This window comes from Tupaia chinensis, unplaced genomic scaffold (genome assembly GCF_000334495.1).
Source record: "Tupaia chinensis unplaced genomic scaffold, TupChi_1.0 Scaffold000309_1, whole genome shotgun sequence".
NCBI lineage: Eukaryota > Metazoa > Chordata > Mammalia > Scandentia > Tupaiidae > Tupaia > Tupaia belangeri.
In genome coordinates, this window is record NW_006159800.1 from 1,423,895 (window position 1) to 1,444,947 (window position 21,053).

The 21,053-nt window shown below is 38.8% G+C and overlaps 1 protein-coding gene across 1 annotated transcript in view; it reads right to left on the bottom strand.

Annotated features, from left to right (window-relative positions):
- Positions 1-21,053, bottom strand: part of CNTNAP5 (contactin associated protein family member 5) — a 561,684-nt gene that overhangs the window by 163,564 nt on the left and 377,067 nt on the right. Inside the window, exon 15 of the mRNA XM_027772830.1 lies at positions 1,435-1,674. Coding sequence (XP_027628631.1) covers positions 1,435-1,674 — 240 coding nt within the window. The remainder of the gene's footprint in view (positions 1-1,434; positions 1,675-21,053) is intronic.

Below are 21,053 nucleotides of genomic sequence, written 5' to 3' on the forward strand. Positions count from 1 at the left end.
TCTCCCCGATTACACAGATTATGCACGTGCCCATGATCCAGGGCTTGCTGAAGCTGGGGATGGATGGGGTTGTCAGCATCCTGTTGGGGGGTGTTGTCTCTCTTTCAATCTCTCTGTATTTCTCACTCATGGAAGAAATAAATACAGTTGAAATTTTCCTTTAAAAAAGAACCTTCAGGGATGGGAACTATTTTTATTTCAAGCTCCCATGAAAGGACCAATATACCATTGTCCCTAATATCTATACCATTAATATTCTTTGAAGGAGCATAACATGCGTCCAGCAATAATAAGCAAATAATTTAAACCAAACCAACTAGGGAGTAGGCCAGTGCGAATGAGTCAAGAGCTTAAATTATCATATGCTTTTCTAAGAAAACACTGGATTATTTTTTCCTTTTGTTTTAAGTTCCATCTGTAAGTTGGACTTAATAAAAACATTGCTTGAGAAAGGTTCTTAGAAAATGTGTTTAATGAATTGACAAAAATTACTAATTATTGTAATTATTGTTTGTATATATACAATGTCTCAGAATGATTAAAACAGCTTATTTTAATAGTTTAAATGCTGTTCTTGAAATACTGTTTACATTATTTGCTCAATAAACTTTCTATCAATAAAATAAACTTAAAAATACTACAAAGGTTAATACTAGCTCGATTATTTTTATTTTTATGTTTTAAAAATACTATTACACTAAATAATGACACATTACAATTTCTGGAGGTATCTCGAGTTCATCTAGAGAATTTACACCCTGACCATCACTCCTTATCCAAAGTGAATAGTCATCATGATGATTAACTTTTGTCAATGTCATAAATTCGTAAGATTGGGAAGTGGTGTGAACAAAGCCCTTTGGTCAGTTATTTCTTACTTTTCTAATGCTAGTCCAATCATGACCTACTATGAACTTCTAAGCCATGTTTTCAAAGCCTCAGACCTAGGTCACTGAAGAATAGAGAAAATTCACTAGATACATATTATTGTTTTTAGGAATTTACTCATATTCTCTTCGTAGTCAACATAATTTAAGATACTCAAGTGCTTCTAAGGAGCCTTCAGCACTAGATTATATCATCTCTTGATTACACTTACGAAGTGAAGAGTTGGCACTGAAAATACTAGTGTGTCACCAACAATCTAGCTAACATAATGGAATGATATCGTGTCCAGTGCTCAGCTAGCTCCAAGGCCATGGTCAGCACATCATCCTGTACTTACACATTCAGGTCAATTGCATGCTGGCGTTACACACAGTGATAATGAGTACCGGTAATTATGTAGAGTGACTATGCAGAGTCTCTGAACAGAGGCAAATCAAGGGAAAATAAATGATGAGGACTGTTGAAGGGCATGGATACCATGTGGTTTGACCTTTGTCTGTGGGTGCTATAACACTGCATGAAGAGAATTTTGAGTACCAAATGTACCTTTTCTGCAGAACGGTCCTTCATATGGTGAGTTGGTGCAATCACAGAAGTAGCCGCTATGCTTCTCCACACACTTGCCCCCATTGTGGCAAATGCTGCCATAGCTGCTGCAATGTCCTGGACAGCCTGGTCTGACTCCGGAAGTGACCTTTGCCCTCTCCTCCAGGTCCAGTTGTTGTCCATTCAAGTGTAAGGAGCGGATGCATCCCAGAAAGCCCTTCTGTTTTGATGATGTTCCCCCTAAAAAATAAAAGGAAAATATCGTAAGGCATCATAGGACTCAATCTGTTCAAGATTCGTACTGACATCGGTAGCAGTTAACTTGTGCCGTGCTGAACTTTCATTTAAGATTAGCAGTGATAGTTTAGGAGTTCAAAAAGCCTGGGGAAAAAGTATGTCCTTCCACAATAAAAACCTCCTTTCTCTACCAAGCTCCACCCCATTCACCCTCCCCCCAAAAAGAGACTGTTGTTCTTGCACTTCACAGCTTTAAGAGTGAAATTTAGATGATGATGTTCCTTGCAAATAAAATAAAGTAAATCTTGACACAAACTGTGGCATACTTTCATCTGCAATGGTAAGCACAGTGGGACTGTAAAATCAGAAACAAGCTAGTAGGTGCATCAAGTAGAAAACTTCACCAAACTTCCTAATGCTTATGCAGCACAGTGCAATATGTTGGAAAAGGAAGACTTTAGGACCAGAGAGAAGCAGAGTTAAAGTCCATATCACTCTGTACTTGCTGGTTACCCAAGTATATCACAGATTCACCCTAGCCACAGCTACTTTGATCTGTAAAATAAGGACAAATCTACTTTACATATTTATGATAAGGCTTATCATAAATCAAGGAAAACAGTACATGCTCAATCATTGCTGTTTCTTTCCCCCTTGTCTTGAATCCTCACAATGGCTAGAACCAGATCCTTAAAATACAAAGGGTCTTCAAAAATCTCATGGAAAACATGTACCATGAAGAAACTATATATGGATTTCCAAAATCCGTTATTTTGACACCAAAATAAACTCATATTTTAATTTAGATTTCCCACAAACTTTTGAAGTTCCTTTATATGTGTGCTGATTGAAATGAATGCTTACCGTCAAATTAGACTTTGGAATTTATGTATTTTCCTTCTGGAATACAGAATAGGATTGTAACCCAACTGCAGAAGGTACATCTTCATGGTTTTAGAGATATTAAAATGCTCTTACAAATTACTCAAGAATAGGAAAGATTCAGGATTTCAAAGTGTATGTTTCTCCTTGGAAATTTAAGATTCTATTATTCTATTCTTCTGGTATCAGAAAAATGTTTGTTAAAAGACAGGCAACCAGAAAATTAAGCTAGGTCCCATTGGCAGGTATTTATTTGGAGCCGCAAACTCCAGGAGATGTGCAGAGAAGGTAGAAGGGCAGCCTGCCCTTAACCACAATTTTAGTTCACATTCTTGAGCCTGAGTGAAAGAACCCAAATTTTAGTTCACATTCTTGAGCCTGAGTGAACACACACAGCTGAATGGAGGATGCCCTCAGGCCTTCGAGGCCCTTCAAAAGTATAAATGGAGAGGAGGAGAAGGCAGATAGGAAACATCAAGGGCAAGAGGAGCATTTCCCTCTCTTTATGTAGCTTCAGGATTTTCTGTCTGAGCCTCATTCATTTTCAGCCCTCTGTTTTACAACTTTACTAAATCTTGGTCCAGCCAATGGCCAGTAAAAAATATATTCTCCTCAGAGTGGATCAGATAGAAATTCCAAATGCCCTACTTAGGATAGAGAATACAGATGCCGAAGAAACAAAGCTGTATGTTAAAAGAATGAATAGACAGATTTTCAAAAAAAAATCTGATATCAGTCATCTTGGCCTGGGGATGTCTGAGATAGGATGAGGGGAAGGCAAAAACTAAACTAAACTAAACTAAACTAAACTAAAATAAACTAAACTAAAATAAAATAGAAATGTGGGTAGTGGGAGGACTGGCATGGGAGTGGGGCCTGCCTTCCTAAATCATACTAGGTCGTCAGATGTGTAAATGTATGTATGACATTTATTGACTGTGTCTGAAGACTGAGAAAGAATATTCCTGGGAGTTAAATCCAGTCTCTCATTTCAAAGTAATGATAAAATTCCGTTGTATTTTCAGTTCTGGTAAGTGACACCCAAGCAAGCCAGGAGGTCAAACCCAAATTGCATTCTCCTGTCTGTCTCAATTTTCGTGAGTAAATCTCCTTTTAACCACAAGATAAATCAATTATAAAACAAAAACAGGTCAGAGAAGAAGGGTCATCATTTCTTTTCTAGAAAGTGTATAGAACAGGAAGGGAAGATTTACCCAGTCCAATGTAAGTTTTATTTTGTTTCTGTTATTTTGTAGCCATTTTTCATGGAGGATTTGAATTGTTCCTTATATGTCTTGTTAGAGTCGTTTTTTTTTCCTAGCAGAGATAGAGAATGCAAGATCTATTGCGCACTTTCTCACGTACGACTTAGACAACAAGTTTATAAATGGAGACGGTGACTGAGGTGGCTTCTGTGGCAATAATGTATTCCCTGAAATTTGCAGTATACCTAGCTTGGAGAGAATGCCCCAAAACAAGAGAATTGTTTCAATTTCAGGTGCAGACAAAACAGAGACACAAGCCAGGAACTAAATTGCACAATAGACTAAATATCAGTTTTTGCCTGAGTGTTTTCTATTTTTCACAAAAGAGAAAAACTAGAGATAAGATTGTTCTTTATGGAGAGGAATATGTAGACGAGGGATAAAATAATTTTAGAAAGATGCTTCATCATCACTGCCACATAAACATGCACACAGAGACCCAGATTGATTTTAGGTCTCTGCTTTCTCTGCTGACACTAGCTGCTATGTGCAGTGTTGCTGGAGGTGTGAATCTTCTATGAAACTTAAACATTGTGCAAAAATGCAACAGTTATCTTCTCCCCTTCCTCTCGCACAACCCTCTTTCTGCAATCCAGTACTCTGGATTTGCTCTTCCAGATAAATCTGGATCAATCTTCTTTCTACATCCAGATCCATACTCTGGAAATGATCTCACTCATCCTCACTGAATCCTGCAACAATCCTGCAATATTCCACATTTTTACCCATTTCTTTTCCCAAACAGTCACTACTCTGCAGCCAGAATGGATGCAAATGTGAAAATTCAGTTTTCCTGTTCCTGTTTAATATTCTTCAGAGACTAGTCCTTGTCCGGAGAATCAAACTGAAATTACTGGGCACAGCTAATAGCAGCAGGAGATTTGTCTTTCCTTACCTCAATAATTTCCTTCCCCATACTCTCTGCTCTGGCTTCAGGGTCCCAGACATTCTGAGGTATGTATGGCTTCCCAATGCTATGCCTAGCTAGTCTATCTGGGCTTTGGATTCTACATGTTCTTTTTACATGATGTGTTATTTTTGTCCATGCACACCATTGCCTGACCTAGCCCACCTCTGTAACTGAAAACACACACATGCACACATAGACACCTGTTTTTTGGTCATGTATTTTTCTGACCTCTCTGTATTTCATAATTTTTATTTGTTGTCAGTTTTAAACAAGGGAGACATATTTTTAAAGTTCTATTAATAATAAAGCTTTCATTGAAAAGTTAGATCTGTTGACAGTGAGACTTCTTTCCTACATGGCAAACCTCTGCTGCAGCTAACAGGAGCTGGTTCCTTTAAAACCAGACTTTTATCCTCCATCTGACCATATGCCCCAACAGAACCAGCCACTTCATTCATTCATATGGCTTTCCTGGCCATTATGGATATGTAAGTTTTTGACTAGTGCCCAAATATAATTTCCTCTTTACTTATTTACATCTCATTCTGTGTACAGCTCACTGTATGGTTGAAAGAAAAAAACTTAACTCTGTAACATTTTCCTTAGTCTAAAATTGTTTTTCTTTTTTTGACGAAATAAAGATATAGCATTATTATTACACAAGTATTTACATTATAACCAGTATAAGTATTTGACACCCTAATAAAATAGGTGTCTAAATATCAATAAGTAATGCTTGACATGTAGATTATTATTTTTTCTAATTTACAGATTTTTTCTAATTAATAAAAAATAACTAAAAATGAACCAAAATTTTAACTGTTAATGTCTTCAGGTTTGAAGTACATTTTTCCCTTTATGTATATAGATATTACCCTTCATATACACATATTCCCCTGAAGAATCTTACCTTTAAAAAGCTACATTTTGGGGACCAGCAGTTGGTGTAATGGCTATGTCCCTGGACTCCCATGTAATTGACCAAGGTTCAAGTCCCAGACCCCGTGGCTTAAACTCACGCTGGGTGCACATGTGTGTGTGCCTGAGATTCTGAGAGGAGAATGGAGGAGAAAGGGATGGAGATGTGGCCATCTCCCTGGGGGGGGGGGCGATTTCTTCCTTTCTGTCTTTCTGTCTTTCTGGCAAGCATATGTGCCCTATAGCAAAAGCCTCTCCAAAAAAAAAAAAAAAAAGCTACATTTTGCTTTATTTCAGGAAGAAGTTTAAGGATTGAATCATCAACATAATTGGGATATTTATCTTATGAAGATAGAAACATTGCCAAGTATACTATAGTGATTTTTCTATGGAAAAATGAACGCCAGAAGGTTATTCACTAAATAATCATATAAATACTGTCATGGCTTTTAAGAAATAGCTTTTCTTAAGATCTATTGAAGAGTTGTCATTGATATGGTAGATATAAGTTATGTCTCTCTAAATTATTGATGTTTTTTTGAAGAATACATTCACACTTTCCTTAGCATTTTTTTTATTTGCATAGTCCTAGAAGAGATATTTACATATGTTTGTTTGTTTTAGTTTAGTCTTTCCTTTCTGTTAATTATCAATATAAGTGATTTACTTTATAGTTTATATATTTGAACTTTCGTATGATAGAGAGCATGTAGATGAGTTTAAAACTGGAAAATAACTATCCTCTCATGACGTTCAGTTTTGATCTGCACACTTTTTGAGACTCAGAATTCAAATAATTGAAATAAATAAAATTAAACCTACTAATTGTATGATGGAAATTTTATACTAAATTTCTTGAATTTTCAATGGGAAAGATGTTTTTCATATTATCCCCATGACATATTTGTGAAAACTTAGCATCAGAGAAATTGCATTGACCAAAGTTAAGCATTTTAAATGGCCGAGTCAGGAATCATACCAGCTCTGGAGATCTTCAAAACCTTCAGACTGTTCCATAACAAAAATCCTAAAAAGAACTATTAAATTAGACAACTTGTGTCAGTATCTCACCTGTCATTCTTCTGTCTCCTTCTTACTACTCACATTTCTTCGTCCTCCTAGTGGTATACACGTATGTGTTTATCTATCTTCTTGGCTTCCATATGACTCTTCTAGAAAACTTAAATCTTTAATTCGTTGACCTAGCTGGAAGCAATTTTATTTGAAACTAGTCCGGTGGCTCTTGGTATCAGATGAGTTCATTATGATGATATTTTCTTGGACTGGGTATGAATCACCTTTTAAAAGCTTTACTATCATCAGTCTAAGTCTGTCTTTGATAACCTCCATGTGTCAGTTCAACAAATGCCCATCGCTTTCAGAGAAGCATCTTAACTCTCGGTGCTCTACTTAAGCACAAGCCACGGAGTCTTTATTTCTCTCATGTGTGCCTGTCTCTTCCTGCACAGGCTGAAGCTAAACTTTGCTGAAAATACTCTTCTAAAAAAACACTGAACGTTCCAATCTAGCTTCTATTTCACAAAAATTAGTACAACACTCCCTTTTTTCCTTTCTCTCTTTCTAACTCTCTCTCACTTCTCTCTCCTTGAATGTGGAATGGTTGGTTTTCTATATGGACTATCTCACCTACAGTCAACAGCCTACTGAAGTTTGGGTGCATTTTGGACATAGATTTCAAATTCTATAGTGCCAGCAAGTTTAACATATCATGATAAAGAACAAATATGTTTAGTAACACCCTCTCATTTCTTTTAATCCTATTTTTTTTCTATAAGGTGAATGTGCTTAGAGAAAGACAAAAAGTGAGAAATAACCCCCTCAGGGGGAATGGTCACAGCCGTCATCCCTTCTCCTCCATTCTCCTCTTAGGATATTGGGCATGCATGCACACATGCCCAGCATGAGTTTTCTTTTTTCTTTTTCTTTCGGAGAGGTTTTGCTATAGGGTGTGTGCGCATGCCAGAAAGACTGAGAGAGACAGACAGACAGAAAGTGAGAAATCACCCTCCAGGGGGGATAGCCATGACACAACCCCTTCTCTTCCATTCTCCTCTCGGGATCTTGGGCACACACACACACATGTCTGGTGTGAGTTTAACCCACCTGGTCCAAGACTCAAACCACGGTCGACTACATGGGAGTCCAGCGATGTAGCCATTATGCCCACTGCTGGTCCCTCATTTTTAAAGTTTTGTTTTACTTCAACTGGAAAAATCTTATCTCGGTCCAGAATGGATACTTCCTAGAAGTTGAGTCACAAATTAATTCAAAGAAATAAATAGGTGAAGTGAAAGCCTACAGTGATAAACTTTAATAATTTTCTGTTATTAGTAATTTCACCTGACCCAGAGTGATTTCATGGAGGAACTAATAAAAATGCAAAAGTTGCCTGCAATCAGAATAGCAGTAAGAGCAGATTAGGGCCCAGCAGTTCCACAATCCAACCCATTAGTATTGTCTTGATATTTCAACACCAAAGTGCAAAAGTTATGCTGCGGCTTTTTGTCATTCCAGCATCTTTGTGGGAGTGATGGCAACAATGTGACATCTTTGAGATGAGCAGCAGCTCTGTTGCTAGAAAAAAAAATGGCTAAAACTCTAAAATAAAGCAAAAAAGAAAAAAGGTATAATTTTGTCCAGTGATATAAAGGATTTCTTTCTAGTATTGTAGACAATTCCAAACATGACCTGAACAGTAAATGGCTTTATATCTCACTCAATAGTTTTATCTAACTCTTTAGCTATTAGGTTGCCTATAAAATATGCTACTTTTTGGATGCTCTTTAAACTGGTCATAACATCTTACTAATTTCCACATTAATTAATGGGTTTAAAAAGTCTTTGGCAGCACTGTAAAGTTATATGTGATTCAATGTAATATAGATAAGATTATTATAATAACAAATTCTTTTAAAGTTAAAAAAATCTGACATGTTCATTTTCTGTTCATGTATGACTCATAATTTTTTTCTATTTTGAAGATTATATTTCCACACTAACTGCCATTATTGATTAAAATGATGTTACTGGGGACCAGCTATGTCACTGGACTCCCATGTAGTCAAGTCCCAAACCCAGTGGCTTAAACTCACACCAGGTGCATGTGCGTGCCTGCCCAAGATCCTGAGAGGAGAATGGAGGAGAAGAGATTGCGGCATGGTGATTCCCCCTGGGGCGTGATTTCTCGCTTTCTGTCTCTCTGTCTTTCTGGCAAGCACATGTGCCCTATAGCAAAAACCTGTAAAAGGAATGATGTTACTTATTATTAGAAAGCATAGCATTGTTATGGAAGGATGTTAACCCCACAATGCACAATGATTGGGAAAAGTTTAATAAAAATAAAAAGAATGACTATTATAAAATATTGAAACACTAGAAATACTTTGAAATGTTATTTAGTCTTTTATAAAGTGGATGCATTGTCATCCACAGCTTTCTGCTAAGAATTCTGGCATCTATAGGTTAAATGGCCTTCATGAATAAAAGGAAGAAAAGAAGAAGGCTTTGTAGAAGAGAAGGGAGAAGAAAATGAGGATGAATGGATAAAAAGTAATGGAACTAGACCAAACTTAATACAGCATGCTCTGAAAGAAAGAGAGAGAAGTTCTAGGCTTAAAAACCCTAGAATACATGGGAACCAGCAGTTAGCGTAATGGCTATGTCGCTGGACTCCCACGTAGTCGACCGCGGTTCGTGTCCTGGACCCGGTGGCTTAAAACTCACGCCGGGCACGTGTGCGTGCGTGCCCAAGATCCCGAGAGGAGAATGGAGGAGAAGGGATTGCGGCGTGGCCATCCTCCCTGGGGGGTGATTTCTCACTTTCTGTCTCTATGTCTCTCTCTGTCTGTCTGGCGAGCACACGCGCCCTACAGTGAAAATCTCTAAAAAAAAAAAAAAAAAAACCCTAGAATACTTGAGGTATTATGATGAAGAAATTGAATACTATTCTACCACAAAAAGAATAAATTCCTATCAATTGAGGCAAAATGGATGAACCTTTAAGAAAGTGTTAAGTGCAATAAGCCAGATTGTGAAGGTAAATATGCTCTCATTCATCAGCAGAAGGTAAAAGTCTGGATTGCATAGAGATAGCAAGTGTAAGTACCAAGAACCTGAAAGGGGAAGTGACTACTTGGAATGAGGTATAGAATACCGTAGTACAGTAAAGAGTGCTGGTAATCATTCAATATTTATCACCAAATAGCCAGTAGAGCAAATTTCATATGCACACAACAGTAGATAACGATAGATTTTTTTTTTTGAGAGGTATTTTTCGCTATAGGCGCATGCACTCACCAGACAGACAGAGAGAGACAGAGAGACAGAAAGCGAGAAATCATCCCCCAGGGAGGTGGCCATGTCGCAATCCCTTCTCCTCCGTTCTCCTTTCGGGATCTTGGGCACACACGCACACACGCCTGGCATGAGTTTCAAGCCACCGGGTCTGGGACTCTGACCGTGGTCGGCAACGTGGGAGTCCAGTGACATAGCCATTATGCTATCTGCTGGTCCCGATAATGATAGATGTTAAAGATGATGGAGATATTTATGTCCCTTTCCTTGTATAATTATTACACTTGTACATATTTTTTTTGAAAAACCACTGTATCCTGAAAAAATATTAATTTTTTTGTTAATTAGAAATTGCAATAAATCATTCATTAGAAATTATGCTTAAATTATTTTAAAAAGAAATGGAAATGTATATGCATATATTTTAAAAAATGGCAAATAGAATTAAAGTATGAGTTCATTTAGATGCCAAAATTTTGAAATCCATGCAAAAATTTTTCATAATATGTATTTTGCATGAATTTTTTAAGGTCCCCACACATGTGTGTGTGCACATGTGTGTGTATGTAATTTGTCTCCTGCCATCTACTCTTGCTTCTAGAGCAGATTCCCCCTGGCAGAGCTTATTTCTTATTAGTGGCTGTGGGGGAAGCACCTAGTGAGCCTAGACACAAATATGGCCTTCAGGATAACAACCTCTTCCTGATACAGGCTCTACCTCCATATACTTGATAAATCAATTTCTCTGGAAAGGAACAGGATGGAAGGTGAAAGGTAGGGAGGAAAGTCCTTGGGAACAAAAGTTTCAGGGACTAGCAGGGGAAAGGGAGGCAGAAGGGCACCTGACCCCATTACTGAGAGAAGCACCAACTCACTACTTTAACATAAGCCTCAGGCCAAAGTAGGTAACTGTGCAGTATATGGAGTGGCGGAAGTTTTTGATCCTGGGACTCCCACAGACAGTGACCATGTGGGCACTCCGAGGAGGACGCAGGTCTTTCTGAGATCCTGAGATTTCTGGGCTTCCATTGTATTTCCAGACACCTGAATGAGCAAGTGCAGCACACACATGTCAAAGTCACTTTTGGTTTATGTCACGAAACTAAAGGTATTTTTGAATTGCAAATGGAGCACCCATCTCTGGTGGGGGCTCAGGCTCTCACTACCTAAATCAGGTAAGAGATTGCTCCCTACATACCTAGCACTCACCCAAGCCCCAGACTGCTGAATGTCTTAAGATATGGGAGTCAGTTTATATTATCCTTCTTTCTCCAGTATAAGGAAAAGAGAAGAAGAAAATTGTTACATGGAGTATGACGAATAAAGTCTCAGTCTGCCTCTTCACAGAGTTAGGAGTTGTGTATCCTTTGCCTGCTCATTCACATCTCCAGCATGAAGGATATTTTCTCACATCCCCCCCACCTCCCACAGGCTGGACTCCTTAAAGTCAGTTTATATTATCCTTCTTTCTCCAGTATAAGGAAAAGAGAAGAAGAAAATTGTTACATGGAGTATGACGAATAAAGTCTCAGTCTGCCTCTTCACAGAGTTAGGAGTTGTGTATCCTTTGCCTGCTCATTCACATCTCCAGCATGAAGGATATTTTCTCACATCCCCCCCACCTCCCACAGGCTGGACTCCTTAAATAGCAATTGACATGAAGGATATGTTTTCGCATCCCGCCCCCCACCTCCCACAGGCTGGACTCCTTAAATAGCAATTGGACTTCATTCAGCCCCATGTCCTCACTGCCTACAATAGAACATGTACTCAGAAAACACTTGGATAAGTTATGGTAGAAGAGGAATGTGAGAAAAAGGAGGAAGAAGGGCAGAGGGCAGTGAATGGGAGAATTTTCCTAACTCCCTTCCTGTCCTAGCAATAGTGCAAACGAGTCCATCAGTGGAAGGGCAACAGTAGCACAAGGCTCAACAATTCTGGAGGCCACAGAGAAGATCTGGGTTAGGTTTTCAGATTGACCCATACACACTGAGTGTATATGCATATGCCCATGATCCTGTTGCTGAGTTTATTTTCTCTTCCTCATGAAAGAAATAAACTTCATACACACACAAAAGATACATACTAAACTGAGAAAAACCACTGGCCTTCAAAGAGTCTTGGGCAGGAAGTAAGGATAGAAGCCTGATTCCCTAGGAGGATGAAGAGTGAATTTTGTTTAAGAAAATTATTGCAATTAAAAACAAAACTGAAATATGATCTGACTTTTTGCTTCTGCTCTATTCTCAGCCCAGCCCAAGAGAGGGCAGTCTCTGAGCAAGGATCATGACAGCTCAGAGGAGCAGCACACACATGTGAAAGTGTGACAGACTTTTTTAGTTTATGTCACGAAACTAAAGGTATCCTTGAATTACAAATGGAGCAAACATCTCTGCTGGGGACTCAGGCTCTCACTACCAGATCAGACAGTTTTCTCTATAAGAAGCCTGGTTTAGTGGACAGAGAAGGGGAAGAGCAATAGCAATGGCAGCATAACCTGGAAATATCTCTTTGGACTTGAATGTGTGTGAATGACACCAGCAACTGGAAAATGTGGCTTTGAAAGTTTTTCTACCATTTGCAGCTAAGAAAATGGTGATAGTAACTTTCCCCTTCGTGAAACACCTTCCCCTCAGCTTTTGAGGCATTGACACATTCTATATACTAACATGTAGGGACACTTGCTAATTTTTGAGAAGGAATGAAATCCACTGTAAGAAAGGACCCTTCCCTGGAGCTGTTACACCGATTGAGTGTGTCCTTTGAATGTCAAGTTCCCCAAATATCCAGAAGGAGTGACTCATTATTCCACTGAGGTTGAGACAGATCATTTCCCATTTGAAATGGTCTTTTGCTTGCATCTCTCATCTATTAACATTTAATGGGAGATCCCTTGGGGAAGATGTGCATTCATGGCCAGGTCCAATCTTCAAAACTAATTTGTGAGATGGTGATTATTATTATGCCCAGTGGGCGGATGGAATAACTGAGACTCAGAGAACGTAAACGACTTCCCCAGAACCATAAAACTACTGGTGGAACTGCCAATATCTGGAACTCTGTGTTCACTCATTTTTACTAATTCACCAACATTAATTGAACACAAATGTAACAAAGAGATGTCACTAGGTCCAGGAGACATAAAGATAAATGAGCGTTTGTTGAGGGGACAGAGGTGATGATCAGGAAAATATAATGAGGAGTGTTGTGTGGGTTCATAGAAGGAGGGGGATACCAGTAGAGACTCCCCTGATGGCAATTGTTACTCCTATTCATCGAACATCTGTACCATCAATGAACAGCAGTCTTCAGACAGATTTGGGGACAGGTCCACTCTAATTCAAAGGATAAGACTTTCAGAAAGAAATAAAGCAAAAATATGCAAATTCACTGAGTTCCCATTAGCTTTAAAGAGTATTTTGGAAAAAGGTGAAAATGGAGGAGGCATTATTTTTATGTATATTCTTTGGGAAAAATAGAGAATAAATGCTTCCATAAGAATATTAAGTTGACTTTTAAGTGTGTATCTGTATGTTGCATATGAAATCTCCAAGGTTGGATTCTCCAGCAAAAAGTCTCTGAGGTGGAATTAGGGGGCAAAACATTGCTTGGAGTTCTGGGGAATCACTGTTGTAGAGAGGAGTCAAACACAGTAGGAAAAGACTGAGAAGTGAACTAGTAGGCGAGCCTACAAATGAGCACAGCCCCTGGGGAGTGTCAGGCTAGGCTAGTTGGAAATGTCCTTCCTTTGCCAAATGGGCAGGGCTTTTACACCTTGGCTTTAGTCAGTCACTGGATAGAAATCACCCTGAGAAGGACATGCCCTTGACCAAGTGTTTCTCTGCAGCTGGGGCAGTCCCTGAAAGGGCAGAAAGGTGAAGACTGTCTGTGGACAGCATTCCTAAGCAAAGGGCAATAAGTCCTTCCTTGAAGAGAGACTTGGACAGCATGTTCCAGAGTCTGCCACAGGGTCCTCACATCCTTGCCCTTTAGCCCGAGAAGTGGATAATGAAGCTCAACGTTTATAACATGGTATTTTCACCTACTCTTCCACAAGATTGCCTTTGCTATTGAAATGGCTTTGAATTCAAATTCTTTTCTCACAGGATGAGAAGAAATGATAGCAAAATGAGCGACTATTATAATTCTGCCAATATCACTTTGAAGAGGGTGTGGACTACCTATTCGTCCCATCTTTTGCTCTCTGCTTTTCACCTTTTCCTTTGAGCCATCAGCTTTGTTGTCAAAGACTTGGAGAAATTAAAACAGGCTCACTTAGCTCTAGGCAGAGTCTTGGCATCGGCCTGCCTCACTGAGCTTGCTCTTTTCCAACTTGAGGCTTCCCTGGTCACATGATCTCAGTGGCACTTTGAATTTAAAAAAGGCTCAAACAACTGCTCATCTCTCCACCATCCCTCTGACTCGATTCAGGAATGCTCAGGGAGTACTATTTTATTTTCTAGAAAAATTTGACTTGAGTTTCTTTTTTACAATTATAATCACAGCTTCACATAAATTGTTCTGTTCTACTTTTTCCTTTCTTTTCTGAGTTATAAATGTTGACACCTGGAAGTGCCAGGAGAATCAAATTACTGCTTCTTACAATGCGTATTTGTGTGGTCTAAATCTCAAGGCCTCTCTTCCTGGGCTGCATGAGAAAATGAAGCCAAGTTGAACTTCCCTTTGAAAAAGATAGCATGACTGACTCTTGGCCAATAGAGAGAAAATAAAAAAGGCCAATTTTTTCAAGAAGAGGCAACATTTTACTGAAGGGATTATTTAATCATTTACCTCCCTGACTATAAAAATAGAACCAATGTTCTTTCAAAACCTGTTCCAGCTGTAAGTATCTGATTTTGTGGAGCAGTCCTGTTTCAGGGAAGGAAGATAGATGAGGAGCCGGGTGACTCTTCATCATTTTTTTTCCATTAAAGAAGCATTTTGAGTGACATAGGGGGATCTTCAAGGCGTTGCTATTCTGCAACTAATGTAAGGCACCCATAGGACCTGTCTGCTAATATCTGGAGCTCTCTTACCTACTTGTTAAACTTACCAGAACAATATCCCTTATGTAATTATTAAGAGGAACATCAGAAGTCATATATTAAATTTGATTTAATTAGAAAAATAATTCAAGTATATTTGATATAGTATTTAATGTTTAAAAATAAACCTTTTCTGGGGAAAATTAGGAATAATACTGAGAAATGTAAATACTGTTGAAAAGACAAGTATTTCTTCACCTTTGGCATAATTAGTATCATCCTCATGCATAACTGCTTTAGTGTAATAAATATGGTAAAAGACGGTTTTACAAGTATTATCTTTAAAATTTTTTTATTTGGAGATGTTTTTGCTATAAGGTGTATGCACTCTCCAGACAGACAGAGAGAGACAGAGAGATAGAAAGCAAGAAATCACCTCCCCAGGGGGGATGGCCATGCCACAATCCCTTCTCCTCCATTCTCTTAGGACCTTGGGCACACACACACACACGCCCGGCATGAGTTTTAAGCCACTGGGTCTGGGACTCGAACCGCAGTCAACTACATGGGAGTTCAGCAACATAGCTATTACGCTCACTGCTGGTCCCTTATCTTTTAAATTTTCTAGAGGATGAATTTGCTTGCCAGAGAGTCAGAGAGAGAAGAAAAGTGAGAAAGCACCTCCATGGGTGCTCTTCTCCTCCATTTCTCCTTTTGGCATTTTAAGAAAGCATGTACAGGCACCCAACATGTTTTTTAAGCTGCGGCACAGTCACACATTGGGATCTTGTGGCTTTAAATGCCAGGCCACAGGCTGGCCCCCAATTATTTTAATTTTTAAAAATTTATATTTAAGCACTATATATCTATAAAGAATACAGCATTGCTTTTTTCCAGCACAAATACAGTGCATATCAGTTACCATATACATTATCATCAGCAATTAACTTTTCTTTTTTAAACTTTAAATTTTTTTATGGTGTAATTATAATATTATTATACATTGGATCGCTATACATCATTTGGCTCCCAATTATTTTTTAAGGTGAAAATAATGTATACCCTTCATATGCTGTGAGAGTTATTACCTCTTCTCAAATTGAAAGCCCTAGTGGTATGAGTCAGGAAAGTCATCTTTACGTCATCTTCACTCATAAGATCAACGATAAGTAACCACTCCAGAGAGAGATCATAGCAGCCATCTAAATGGTTGTGTCACACCACAGGACACAAGTTTATGAAGCACAAAGTTAATGTACATGCTAAACCAGTCTAGCTGAGGTTGACGCACTTTACCTGAAATAGGAATAATAATTCCCTTCCAGTCTGGAAGCAGTGATTTGGGGGATCTCTTCAAATTTTATGATTTATCAAGTCAATGTAGTACTTTCCCCAGGGGACTGTAAGTTTGGAGTAACTTCAGTTTATTTCAACACAAATAGAGCAGTTGGCTGGGGAAAAATTAAAAATCAGCCCACAAAAGAAAAAAAAAATAAAGAAAATGTAAGAAATAAAGTCATACAATGAGACTCACAGGCCCACATCTTCACAAAATATATCCACTCAATAATTGCAGCATATTTAGAAAGATGTTCTGTCTGATTCAGAGAATCACATTCACGTGTGTGAGGACAAGTGTGATTGTCATCCTGATATGCACACGCAGACAGTAGATCAAGTCTTAAAAGATCAGTTACCAGACTCTTCACTTTCCTTCTGCAGATGACGACATTTGTATACTTTGGCTATTAATTTTCTACCTAGCCCCCTTGGTTTGTTGTCAGCTGACCTAGAATGCACACTTAACTGCTCAGATCTCTTCATTTCCCTTTCTACAATGGAGAGGAGTTCTGAGACTTCTCTCACCTCATACATTAAAGAACACATTAGTAAGGAATAACATGGCTTACTTTTGCCTCTGATTCATCAAGTTTGAATCAGTGATACCAACAACAGTTCTTTCTTTTTTTTGGAGAGGTTTTTGCTATTGGGCGCGTGCGCTCGCCAGAAAGTCAGAGAGAAACATAGAGATAGAAAGCGAAAAATCACTCCCCAGGGGGAATGGCCATGCTGCAATCCCTTCTCCTCCATTCTCCTCTCGGGATCTTGGGCATGCATGCACACGTGCCCAGCGTGAGTTTAAGCCACTGAGTCCAGGATGCGAACCGCAGTCGACTACATGGGAGTCCAGCAACATAGCCATTACTGCTGGTCCTACCAACAACAGCTCTAATGGCGAGCTACCCAATGCCTGAAGAATACATTCCAAAAGCTACTTGTTATAATTTTTTTCCTATTATTGTAAAGAAATGTAACCAGGAAAATGGCATGGTTGCAAAGTCTTTCACTACCACGGTGTTTAAAGAGCCTGAAGGTAAAAATATTGAGTCTTGGAGTGCAGCATGCATTGACTCATGTATCAGCATTTCAACCTGTCATATGCCAATGCCAGGGACAGTGCCCAGAGGTGCAACCTATTCTGTCAAATGCAGCCTGTTTCTGGTACTCAGGAAATACTCATGGCCACGGCAGCAGGGCTAACAACTATCATTTTGAATGGTGCTCATTTTGATTGAAAGATCCTTCACTGGCCAAAGGTACCTAGACAGACATATTCAAATTAATATTTAAGTAATGTCACACTCAATCTATTCCAGTAAAGAAGTACATGCCAATGTTGTCATTTCCTGCCTAGCAAATGTAAATATTGAGTGTCTCTAGCTTTCTGAATGATAGAGAATGCAGTTCGTCATTTTGGCTCTGATAATTAAGCAGAGCTTCTTTATTTGTTTATTTATTGAACTATACAATTAAACTATACAAAATGGAAATGTGGGGATTTCAGCTTTTTTAGCCACCTGATATTTCTTTTTTTTAACATTTAATCACTGTACATCTTTATAGTGTACAAGACAGCTTTTAGCACGAATACAGTGCATACTAGTCAAGTCAGACATTACTGTACATACCTTATCATCAGCAGATAACTTTTCATTTTTGTGTCTATTAACTTTTCTGTTTTCTTTCTGTGATTGCCTCTTGATATTTCTAAATGAGTATATTGCTGAGCACTAAGCAATAAATTTCAAACCAACAGACCAGAATGACCTCCAACAGCATTTGTTCTTCTTCAAGTACATTAAGACAAATTCGATAAAGCAGAGTAACATCCGAGATGGGCCTTATTGGAGAGAAACATAACAGAAGCAGGTGCTCTTGCCGCAGCTGACCTTGGCTCCTGCTCGGGCAAGATATCTCCTCCAGCCCATCGACATGCTCATACAGCTCGTTGAGTTTCTGATCAATTTAACTGAAACGTCTGGAGATAAAAACCTGCCATGAAACACAGCTGCCTCCTCTCCCTTTTGACTTGCACAAAGTTTATCACATATTCAGTCCATATGATAATTTCATAGTTACATGAAATTTTCATGAAATGGTAAAAAAGTTTGCTCTATCTTTATATACACCTTTCAGCCAGAAAGATCCATAAATACTGCCTACAGATAAATTAAACTTTGGCGTGGAATATAATTTATGAAAATTTCAAAATACTTGAATTGATTCCACCAAAAAAGATATTAAATCTTGACGACTAGCAAACTTCCTCAGAGAATGAAAATGCATGTTTAAATAGAATTAAAGCAGCAACATAAATTTTTAAAAATATTTTAATAGTAAATCATATCACTTATATGGGTGGTTAATTAAGCAAATGACTTGCAATCATAAAAATATTTTTAATCATTTATATCTTAGCTTCTAATGGATGTTCAAAACTTGAAAGATGAAAAAAGAAATACGGTTCATGTTGAAAAGAGAAAATATGACATCCTCACATTCTCTTCCTTCTTTTCTTTTAGTTCCTTCTTTTCTCTTAGTGCTTTTAGTGACTACTTTCTTCAGAGTTGAAAATTGCACAAACACAGGCCAGCTGTGTGGTGTGCAGGTTAAGGAGCTGGATCCCAAATGGCCATCTGTGCATTTAGAGTCTCAGATCCAGTGACTTGAAAAACATACCAGGCACATGTGCTTGCATGTCCAAATCCCCAAAAGGAAATGGAGGAAAAGGGACTGTGATATGTTCATCCCCCTTGGGGGAGGGGGTGTGAGTTCACACTTTTCCTTGCTTTTCTTCTCTCTCTCTGTCTCTTTTGGTGAATGTACACATTCTATAGCAAAACTTTAAAAAAAAAAAAAGTTGCACAAGTCCACATGTAAACTAAGCAAGTAAGAAATGACCATTTGTTGAGACCAGCAGACAATGTAATGGTTATGTTTCTGGACTCTCACATAGTCAACCATGGTTCGAGTCCTGGACCTGGCAGCTTAAAACTCATGTTGGGCATGTATGCATGGCTGTCCAAGATCCCGGGAGGAGAAGGGATTGCAGTGTGGCCGTCTCCACCATGGGGTGATTTCTGACTTTCTGTCTCTCTCTTTCTCTCTGGTGAGTGTATATGCTCTATAGCAAAAATCTCTGTTTAAAAAAAAAAGAAAAAAGAAATGACCATTAATGCTTATGTCATTTCATTACTAGCAGTAATGCTATGTAGTGTGGGAGTTAGTTTAAAAATACACACACACACACACACAAACACAACATACACACATGCACGCATATGTATGCAAATAAGAAAATAAAGTTAAATCTGAGTAGACTGGCAAGTTCTGTCACTTAGTTACATCACTTATATAAGAGCTCACTCTCAATTCTGGTAATATTATAATATTTCTAACATTTAAAGCTCTATTTTATATTTTAAGGCTCTACAAGTCCTCCTTAACCAACTTTCAAATAATCCTTTCTAAATTTTAGCTGTATGGACAACCTTATATTAGTTTAGGAAACTATCTGGACTAATGTGACTGAAATTCTCTTTCTCCCCTGTCCCCCCACCAAATACCTTATGCTTGTTAAAATTTAGGAATTACAGCAGGGGACATTAGATATAAATGTAAATGGAGCTAAGACTCAAACACTGAAGACAGTACTTGTGCTCCAAATTCCTTGCCTTCTACTCTATCACACATACATACAACCACAGGCTCCCTGATTAGCGGTGGCATTGCTCAATTCATTTTTCAATCGTCATCATCCAACAAGGTGTCTGACCTGTTTTAGACACTCTATGCTCATTTATGGAATGAATGAAGGAAACACTGACTGAAGGAATGATGCCTGAATCCTTCCAGTCTCACTGTCAGCAGTGGTTGCCTGTTTAGATGAGCAACTTGCTGCAGGCTGATTCCATATCTATGGAGTGAAGGGCCAGCAGAGGGAAAGATGGACTGTTCTGCTCACTGTGCACATTCAAGGCAGCCACCGAAGTGGAGCAATATCAGGGAGTACCAAAGAAACTCCTAGTTTAATAAGGAATAGTTTGTCCCCCAAACGCATTAGTAATAACTGAAATTCCTTTGCAACAGGAAAAACATTTTACTGCACTATCATCAATAATTATTCACAATCGGGCTTAGAGTCTACACCTACTAAGGTGTAAAGAGGTAACATATCCTTTTTCTGAGAATTGACTTAATTTTCATAATGACAAAAAATAAGGGGCCAATAGGTGGCATAGTGGTTAAGGTACTAGACTCCCACATGGCTGAACATGGTTCAAATCCCAGACTGATGGTTTGAAACCCATGCCGGGTGTGTGCGCATGGATGCCCAAAGTCCTGGGAGGAGAATGGAGGAGAAGGAATTGCAGTGTGGCCATCCCCCTGTGTGTGTGGGGGGGGTGATTTCTCCCTTTGTCTTTCTGTCTCTCTGGTGAGCACATGCACCCAATAGCAAAAATCTTTATAAAAAAGAGTCTCTGGAAATCAGAAGCTAATATGTACAAAGAGAAAAAGGAGAAAAAGAGAATCTGCAACAACTCCAAAATCTACAGTATTTTATTGCTGTGTCTTGTGAAGAAGGAAGCATCTGTGGAATTGAACATGATTAAAAATGCTTTGTGACACGCCTGTGTGGCCGGGCCTGCGCGGTGGTGGCCCGCCTGCATGGCTGGGCCTGTGCGGTGGCGGCAGTGCCGGCATGGCCGGGCCTGCACGGCAGCGGCAACTGCGCAGCCGGGGCTCTGCTCCCCATTCGCACGCCTC